The sequence below is a fragment of the Orycteropus afer genome, unplaced genomic scaffold (assembly GCF_000298275.1).
Source record: "Orycteropus afer afer isolate SDZICR_OR568_19922 unplaced genomic scaffold, OryAfe1.0 scaffold00010, whole genome shotgun sequence".
NCBI lineage: Eukaryota > Metazoa > Chordata > Mammalia > Tubulidentata > Orycteropodidae > Orycteropus > Orycteropus afer.
In genome coordinates this window covers 4,259,709-4,270,041 of record NW_006921597.1, presented here as the reverse complement: position 1 = coordinate 4,270,041, position 10,333 = coordinate 4,259,709, and the positions used below count along the sequence as shown (strand labels likewise).

Here is a 10,333-nt window from a genome sequence, read left to right as displayed (position 1 = left end):
CACTTGACTGCTAACCAGAAGGCTGGTGGTTCAAACCCACCAGCCACTCCTCAGAAGGAAGATGGGGCAATCTACTTCCATAGTGATACTGCCTGGGTTTGGGTCGCTATGAGTCGGGTGCAACTCGACAGCACATAACAACAACAACAACAACAACAACAACTTCCTTAATAAACCCCATGATTGTGTGTATCGCCTGAGTTCTGTGTGGCCATCAGAACATGTTACAGAAACCAGCAAAAACAGAATGCCTTGGTAGTGACAGTTGATGTCAGAACTGATAAAAGGTTGGAGGGTGGTGGCATGTCTGACCTCCACCTCATAGGAATCAGCCTTGCACTGTTGATGCTGATGGTGATTCTCTCTGCCCTTCATGGAGTCAGAGGAGGTCAGATGACCTCTCCTCTATGCCCTTTTTTGCAGATGTAATACTGAAAGGTGAGTTCCCTATGCTGAAGGCACTCAAACTACAGTGACCACAATGGACTTGAACATACTAACAACTAGGCAACATTTCATTCTGCTATACATGGAGTTGCCATGAGTTAGAGCCAACTCCACAGCAACTAACAACACTGAGAAAAGCATAGGTTTTGGAGTTAGGCACGGCTGGGGTTGAATCTTGGAACTGCTATTCACTAGCTCTGTGACTTTGGAAGGAGCTCTGGTAGCATAGTGCCTAAGGCATTTGACTGCTAACCAGAAGGCTGGCAGTTCAAACCCACCAGCCACTCCTCGGAAGAAAGTTGGGCAATCAATCTACTTTCATAGTGATATTGCCTTGGAAACCCAGGTAGGGTCGCCATGAGTCGGATATGATTTGACAGCAGTGGGTTTTTGGGTGACTTTGGAAAGTTACCTAAACTCTCTGAGGCCTAGTTTTGTCTTTTGTAGAAGGAATATAATAATATTCATAGGACTATTGTGAAAAGTAAGATGAATGTATAGCACATGGCATGAGACCTTAGCATATAGCACACATTAACTAAATGTTAGTTCCTCCTTTGAAAGAGATATATATTTTAAGTCTCTACAGACAGTTCTTCTGTAACCCATAGTCAAATCTATCCTAACAGATATATCTAGAAAAGATATGGGAGTCAGCAGAATCACTGTCTTCACCATTTCCTAGCTGTAGTAGCCATGATGCTTGCTAGGTTAGTGTCCTCAACATTTATCTACTGCTCCACTTCTGTATTTCAGCACTTATCATGGGTAGTTTTCATTAGCTGCTCAAGGATATTTTCAAAGAAGGGTTTTAATTATCTAAGTCTGTTTACAAATCAACCAACCTACAGAGCATGTTAAGTAAATGGACTCACAGACAGAGCTTAAAAAGGACTTTAGAGTTGATTCATCCAATATCTCTATTTTTCATGTAAGAAAATGAAGCAGTGTGGTAAGGTGCCTGGTGAAAGTGGCATAGTTATCAACTAGCAAAATTCCCAGATGGCTATAACCAGCCTTTCTGATAGCTTTCCATGCTGATTAGCTCTTGTTCCATGTTAGATGGACAATACAGGCAGAGAAAAGCTAAGAGAAAAGTCAATGGGAATGTTACCCCAACTCAATGTCATGAAGCTCGTAGGAACTTACAATAATAAATTCTAACTGCAAAATATGAAATGGCAATATTAAATTTTGAGAAGCTCTGGTGGCATAGTGGGTAAAACACTTAGCTGCTAACAAGAAGATTGGTGGTTCAAACCCACCAGCTGCTCCATGGGAGGAAGATAAGACAATCTATTTCCGTAATGACTGATAGCCTTGGAAACTCAATAGGGGTCAATATGAGTCAGAATGACTCAATGCCATGTTTTTGTTTTTTAATCTCACCATTACAGAACTCTGGTAGTATAATGGTTAAAGCATCTGCTGAAAACCAAAAGGTTGGCAGTTTAAACCTACCAGCTGCTCCCTGGGAGAAAGATGAGGCAGTCTGTTTCCATAAAGATATACAGCCTTAGAAACCCTATGGGGCAGCTCTACTCTGTTCTATAGTGTCACTATGAAGTGGAATTGAGTTGTTGACAGTGGGTTTGAGGGTTTAGATGTATCCTATCATTAATTAGCTGTATGACCTGGGGTAAGTTATGTAACTAAAGCCTACTTACTCATCTTTAAAATAAGATGCTAGCACCTTCCTTAAAGTCTTATTATGAACAACATTTCTTCTGTGGCATTTTTACCAAAAATTTATAACTTCAGTCTAAGCATGAGAAAACATCAGACAAACCCAGACTGAGAGAGATTCTACAAAATAATTGACCCATATTCTTCAAAAGTACCAGGATCCCAAAAGACTGAGGAAGTGTCATCGATGGCAACAGACTAATATGACATAACAACTCAATGACATGTGAGACCCTGGATTTGATCCTGGACCAGAAAAAGGATTAGTTGGAAAACTGTGAAATATGAATTAGATCTGAGTTAACAGTATTGTGGCAGTGCTAATTTCTTGGTTTTGATAATTGCTCTGATTATACAAAAGGAAGCTTGAGGAAGGGCTTATAGGAATTCTTTTGATTATTTTTTCAACTTTCCTATATAGCTGAAATTATTTTTAAATAGTTTTCTTAAAAAAAGATTAATAAAACACAATCTTGTTGTGATTGTTTGCAGGCATAATCCCTTCATCTAATGACTATACTAAGGAGCTGTGGTGGCTCAGTACCTAAGGCATTTGACTGTCAACAAGAAGATTGGTGGTTCAAACCCACTACCCACTCTGCAGAAGGAAGGTGAAGCAATCTACTTCCATAAAGATTTACTGCCTTGGAAACTGAATGGGGGTTACTATGAGTTGGAATCGACTCAATGGCAGTGGTTTTAATGACTTACTATAGAGTATCTATTAGTTGGAATCAACTTGATGACAGCAGTTTTTCTGGTTTGTTTTAATGGTCATTAACAGTAGGAGCTAAAGGTTAATATGCACCAAACTCATACTGGGCACATCTAATAGTGAAATGTGTTGTTCATCTGCAATAAAATAACGTGTACATTTTATACTTTAACTGAATGCTTACAGGTATTCTTGCAAAAGTCTATTAGCCATCAATATTTCACTCTTTGTACATTACAAGTTAGGGCTTAAATTGTGGACTTAATGTACAGTGTTTCTTTAAAAGAATACACGGTATTCATTAAAGGAGCTCTATAATGTTTCTTCCAGTGAGATAAGAGAAGTAAAATACAGTTTTTGAGAAATAACAAATAGTCAGGAAGTCTGCTAATCTGTAAAAACTCAAAGGCAGCTTGAATCTGGGTAAACAAGAACATTAAAATACTAAAAATCACACACTTGGGTAAAGATTTAACATTATGAAGAGACAGAATATGAACAACCATCTTTGTATCCCTAACTGCACATGCTTAACCTGTAATCATATGAAATCATATGTATAAGATGATTCTGAATTAATCTTCACCCTATAAAAGAAACTTGGAAAGTACTGGGAGGCAGACAAAATCTGAGGGAATTCCCTTCTCTGTTTCAGCTAGTGCAGTAACTTAAAAGCCACATCTTTTGCTCTTCACCTTGGTGTGTCTTTATTGGCTTCTATCACTCCAGGCAATGGACTCAGTGACTGGCTAGTAATACATTCTATGTTTTGCCACTGATGACAGGTTTAAATTTACCTAATTCCATCAGTATTTAAACATAACGTCAGATATTCATTCCTCTGACTTTCTGACTACTCTCATCTTGTCAGACATCAACAGTTTTCTGTCAGGTAACACCTGGGAAAACAAACCATTTTCATATAAATTGTAGATATTCCATTATTGAGTAGGTCTCGATACACTGCTATTCCAGTTGTCTCTTTTTTTTTTTTTTTTTTAAATTTTGAACTTGTGTTTATATCTAGCCTTGAGAGACAAAAGTCTGCAATGGAGATTACTAAGAGTCCCCAATACCAAGTTTATTTCCCAAGATTTTGCCCTTTTTCAAACAAAACAAAACAAAACAAAAAACACCTAGTGTGGAATTAAAAATGTAAATACGAAATTAGAAATGTAATATTTAATATAGTTTTGCAATAAAAGGCCACTATTAAGGCCAGCAAAAGGGCGGGCCCCAGTTCCAGGAACAGGGGCAAGGCAAGGATGACTAAGCCCTGAACTCAACCATACCACGTAATTGGAGAATTCAAACTTAAACTTACCAATCGTTTGTACTCCCTCTGAGAATTCAAACTTAAACTTACCAATCGTTTGTACTCCCTCTGAGAATTCAAACTTAAACTTACCAATCTCTCTCTGACCACCCCCTTGTGGTTTTGCCTTTAAATACTGTGTAACTTTGTTGCTGGCTGCTCAACTCCTCTGCCCCTGGTGGGATATGAGTCCGGCCCCAGTGCACTGGTACCTCGAATAAACTCCTCCTGCTTTTGCATCAAGAGACGTCTTTCGTGAGTGATTTTGGGTGGCGTTATCCCTTGGGTTGGGGGAGCCCTGGTGAAGGGGAACCCAACACTAGGAATCACACATGGTACTGTATTAGTCACAGTTTCTAACAAAGCACTGCTATGCTTTTTTCACTTTGGCTTCTCACCTCAGGCAGCAACTGCACATGACAAAATTAGTAATAAGGAACTTGGCTATTTTTGTTTTTTGATAGACTCTTCCATATCATAAATATATATTTCTTTATATTGTACTGTTTTCATGCAAAATAATTTTTGTTTTCCACAAATTTATGAGATCATAAAAATGTCTAATGCATATGGTTTAAGAATCCAATTCTTCCTTCACATTTTTCTGCATCTGTTCACAGAATCCCCTTGACTTCAAAGAAAACTTTTCAAGAGGAAAAGAAGATACACACAGGAAAAGTGGCCATAAATTTTTAGTAGTCCTTTTCTAGGCCATTTTAATAATACTGCTGTTGGACAAGTATCTCTCTCAGAAAACTAAAATATGACAAATGATATTAAAATTACATGTTCATATGGAGATTTATACTTAAAAATTTTTTTTGAGTATAAAAGTAAAATAATCTCAACACAGAACATGTGAAAAGTACAAAAAGTCTAAAAGTGCCAATTTAATTTTACTTCACTATTTAGAGAGCTCAAAGCAAAATAAAACAATGGGTTATTTACTTCTAGTCTTTTTGTCAGTATATATTTATATACAAATAAGATATTATAATTACAATACAACTATAATTTTGTATATTTTCTCTCAATTCTTTCAAAGGACCGAATTACTCTTTCAAAGATTTTTAATGGCCCAAAACGTATGTAGATTTATGTTTAAAAGAATGCTTTCACTTATGGTATATTACCTCATTTGATTAGTTTTTGATACTCAAAAGTAAATTAAAGGCTTGAAAACTTTAATTTGTCCTGGAAATTCTATATCTTAAAACAATCTGATTAAGTTGACTAACTTTAAGAATAACTATTTATTCATAATGGCACTGAACCAATACCAGAGTTTAAGGATTTTTTTTTTTCTTTAACATTTATAATTATTTAGTGCCCTAAACTTCTCTGGGCAATTATTAATGGATTCTAGTTTGTGTCTACCTTTAATTCTTTATTCTCATGAAATCCTCATCTTTTAAGTTTGGAAGGGGAAGTCTGGGTCTAAGGCTTAGTTATTTTGAAAACAGAGGTTTTATTATGCTATGGCTAGGAGCTCTGGTAGCGTAATGCCTAAGGCACTTGACTCCTAACCATAAGGCTGGTGGTTCAAACCCACCAGCCACTCCTTGGAAAGAAGGTTGGGCAACCTACTTCCGTAGTGATACTGCCTCAGAAACCCAAGGAGGGGTCACTGTGAGTCAGGTCTGACTCCATGGCATATAACAACAACAACTGTTAGCTACCCTAATGAATCAGCAATATTTTGGTGATTTTGCAGAATCAAACCTTCAAACATCAAGGAGAGAAGTATTCGATGGGTTTGCCTAATTTTGAATTAAATCTTACACTGCTTCCTGAAATATAAAAATAACATTTAAATATCTGTTTTGTTGACAAAGAACTTTCCAGTATATTAACTCCTTTATCCTTACAAGAATTTGTCAAGTCCGTATAGATGAAGAACACTGAAGTTCAGAAAGTTAAGTAATATACACACAAAGTAATATACAGGATAAGAAAAAATAAGCTGAACTTAAATCTATATATCTATATCTATATCTATATCTATATACACACACACATATATATACATATAAAGTCTTACTGGTTTTATTTTAGTTTCATAATCATGAAGCCATATAGACTTTTCAAAGTGGTGGTGGTGGTGGTGTTATGTGCCGCCGAGCCGTACCCAACTCACAGTGACCCCCTCCTTGGGTTTCCAAGGCGGTATCTCTATGGAAGTAGATTGCCCAGGTTCCTTCCAAAGAGTGGCTGGTGGGTTTGAAACATCAACCTTCTGGTTAGCAGTCAAGTACCTTAGGCATTACACTACCAGAGCTCCTAAGTGTTATGGTACATAAACTCATCGATCAGTCTAACCCCTCCCCGTCTCATTTGCTAAAGAAAATCAACCCAGAGAGATTAAGGGACTTCTCACATCACACATGTAGCAAATGGCAGACAAAAGATCTCTGGTTTCCCAACTTCCAGTCTAGTGTGCTTTGCAGTACACCAGTTATGATACAGAATTCTCACACCTATGTATTGACAGTGGATATATACAAGGATGCCAGGAAAACATCTAGTAATCACAGGCAATTTCTCTCTTGTTCCCAGAGATGCCTCCCCAGATAATGTACGTCAAAGTACCTATCACTGAGATTGTACTTTGAAGACATTAAGTAAATATCTGAATTAGTGAAAGGGAAAATTAAAAAAATATATATAAACACACATATAATTTCTGTGTCATTCAGACATATATACAGATATCTTTTCTCTCTTGTGTCATGATGGTAAAACTCATATTGATGCGCTAAGGCAGCAAGAGTGCTGGCACACCCAGAATGTTGTTGTTGTTGTTATGTGCCATCGAGTCAGCCCTGACTCATAGCGACCCCTCCTTGGGTTTCCGAGGCAGTATCACTACGGAAGTAGGATTGCCCAACCTTACTTCCGAGGAGTGGCTGATGGGTTTGAACCGCCAACCATCTGGTGAGCAGTCAAGTGCCTTAGCCCCTATGCTACCAGAGCTCCCAATAGGACAGTGCAATTTGGCAGCCCACTGTCTCAACTACCGAATCCTTAACAAGATGGCTTGTCTAATTTCTTGGATGGTTCCTGGGCTTGCTGCTAGGAAAGGAAGAAAAAAATAGTAATGGAGCCACGAGGAGGGCAGTACCCACCAGCCACTCCGTATAAGCAAGACTGGACAATCTGCTTCCGTACAGATTTACCGCCTCGGAAACCCAATGTGGGTCGCTAAGAGTCGGAATCCCCTCGATGGCAGTGGGTTTGTATCGGAATTACCCTGTCTTGGAGTTGGGATAACTTTACAAGTCTCTGGTTTCCCGCGTTGCCGGGCAACCAGAGCGGTGCAGCCAAACCACATCCAGAGGCGATGGCTACGTGGCAGGTTGCGGCGCGCTCCTCCCACCAGGAGAACGGTACGTCACCACGCACCCATGCAACGTCTCCACGCTCTGGGTAACTGCAGTCTTAGGTGAGTTGGAAACGACTCAGTACTCTCCAGGAAAGGTGAGAAGAGAGAAGTACTTGGAGAGGGGGAATAAGAATGAGAAGGATTTCACAGGATGGGAAGCCAGCAGAAGAAGGGCTGCCTTCGGTTACCTTAGGACCAGAAGCAGATGCGGTTGCTTTATGAAGTGCCCGGATGAAGCTCCAGCACCTACGCGCCTTCCGCATTAAGTGCAACGCCATCTTGAGATGGGCGGAGCTGACTTGTTATGTATGACGTAAGCTTCCTTAGCTTGCTGCGCATGCCCATGTCATCAGGGCGGGGACGTGTCCTGTGCATCTGCCCAGGGGAGTGTGGTCTTTGTAGAGCAGGTGGAGCCAAGAAAAGGGTGGGGTTTGTCTCTATTTTCCCAGAAACCTAGTCTTTTCGCAGGCGACCGGTGGGAAGAATCTCCTTCCGGTATGTTAGCGCCTTAGACTGAGAAGGAAATCTAGAAAGGCAACTAGGTTGAAAATTACCAGAGTAGAATAGAGGGAGAAAACATTGTAAAATAAAACAATAAAGTCTCATATATATATATATAAAAAAAAAAAAAAACCTCACTGCCATGGAGTTGATTCCAACTCATAGCGACCCCCTTTGGGAGGCGGTAAATCTTTACGGAAGTAGATTGCCCAGTTTCCTTCCGTGGAGTTGCTGGTTGGTTTGAGCTGCCAACTTTATAGTTTGCAGTAAAATGTATTAGACACTATGCCATCAGAGCTCCTTAAAATCTTACAAGAGTGGTACAAAGTGCTGGTGAATTTCATATATAATTGGTGTAGTTTAGATATTAGCAGGGAAGGAATTGTAGGGCAGCGAGGAGGGTCTACCATTAAGAAATCAATCTTGTTCTTCAGAAAAACTGGTCAGTTCCATTTTGTCTCTGAAATTTGAAGTGCTTGTAGTACATCCAAATGTGATGCCCATTAGATGTTGTTGTTATATGAAATCGAGTCGACCCCGACTCATAGCGACCCTTCCTTGGGTTTCCGTGGCAGTATCACTACGAAAGTAGGATTGCCCAACCTTGCTTCCGAGGAGTGGCTGTTGGGTTTGAACCGCCAAGCCTTCTGGTTAGCAGTCAAGTGCCTTAGGCACTATGCTACCAGAGCTCCTGTCTAAACTACAAAACAGATGGTAACTGAAACCAAGAAAATACTTAAAAGTACCAAGAGAGTTTGTGAAATGAAAGTGGTCCTAGGATGGAAATAAAAGGAGAACTCAAAGGAGAACTCAAGGAAGGTGTTATTACTGAAGCCAAGTAATGATTGATGTTTATAAAGATATATGGTATTCTTTGTAAACACGCAGGTTTATAAATGCCTTAAATGTTTAGTGTTCATATGTACAGCAAAGCATTACAATACAGTTTTCTGCAGATAATAGTACTAATTAGATTATATGGCCTTAGGAATTACAAATATTCTGCTGTACACAGAGTTTTTATTGGATGATTTTTGGAAGTAGATTGTCAGACCTTTCTTCCTAGTCTGTCTTAGTCTGGAAGCTCTGCCACAGCAACTAACAACAAGGAATTAGACTTCTGACATCCTTAGCTGTGGTAGTTAAGTTTGTGTGTCAACTTGGCTGGGCCTGGGTGAGTAGTTGGGCTGCTGGATGTAGTATTCCCCATAATGAGTCTGGTAATCAACTCCATGGGGGAATCTACTGTGAACAGCTGCGTAGTAGCTTTAGGGCTGTGGTCTGTTTCCTGTATATTAAGGAGAAGCCTTGGGGAATGGTCTTTAGTTTATGGCACGCTTAAACCTTGCGTGTAGCCATGTAGTTTTTCAGCAGCCTCCCATGCTCTGCTGACCTTGGGACTTTCAGTGGACTTGAATTAATGGCCTGTCGTGTGGTTTGGTAACTTCAAGACTGTGCTGTTTTACTTGTCAGCCTTGGGTTTGTCAGCCTCAGCAGCCAGCAGCTGAAAGAAAAAAAGCCTACAGCTTCAGTGGGCCAGGAGCAGGAGGCAGAGCTGAAGGCCAAGGTTGAGGGGCTTTCACCCAGCCCCTATAGCCCGGCACTTTGAACTCGGACTTAAAACCTCCAAACTGTAAGAGAATAAACTCCTGTTTCTTCAAGCCATCCCATTTGTGATTTCTGTTAGAGCAGTGCTAGGTAACCAGAACATTAGCCATGAAGATTCCAAGGTAAAATGTAGCACCAAGACTGCAGTGCAGCAGAAAGCTATCAAAGAGCTTGCCTGCTTTATTTCTTCAAGCAATTCTTAGTCTTTTATCTGGTAAGACTCATGACTGACAATATTCTCATGGGAGAAATTTCCCAGATATTCCCACTGAAGAAGGAATATTAGAACACAAATTTAATCATTTAGTCATATCTATAAATTATTTGCAAACCTTAATGCTTTATTAAGGAACCCTGGTGGTGCATTAGTTAAAGTGGCTGCTAACTTTAACTAAAGTTAAGTTGGCAGTTCAAATCCACCAGCTGTTGTACAAGAGAAAGTTGTGGCAGTATGCTTCTGTAAAGATTACAGCCTTGGAAACCCTATGGAGGCAGTTGTATTTGTTCCTGTAGGTGATTATAAGTTGGAATTGACTCGATGGTACCGAGTCTAAAGCTTTATTGTTGTTGTTGTTGTTGTTATGTGCCGTTGAGTCAGACCCGACTCATAGCGACCCCTCCTTGGGTTTCCGAGGCAGTATCACTACGGAAGTAGATTGCCCCATCTTCCTTCCGAGGA

The 10,333-nt window shown here is 39.7% G+C and overlaps 1 protein-coding gene across 1 annotated transcript in view; it reads right to left on the bottom strand.

Annotated features, from left to right (window-relative positions):
* WARS2 (tryptophanyl tRNA synthetase 2, mitochondrial) overlaps positions 1–7,823 on the bottom strand; it is a 198,304-nt gene extending 190,481 nt beyond the window's left edge. Inside the window, exon 1 of the mRNA XM_007948547.2 lies at positions 7,734–7,823. Within this exon, the coding sequence (XP_007946738.1) occupies positions 7,734–7,823 (90 nt within the window). The remainder of the gene's footprint in view (positions 1–7,733) is intronic.
* Between the last annotated feature and the right edge of the window lie 2,510 nt (positions 7,824–10,333).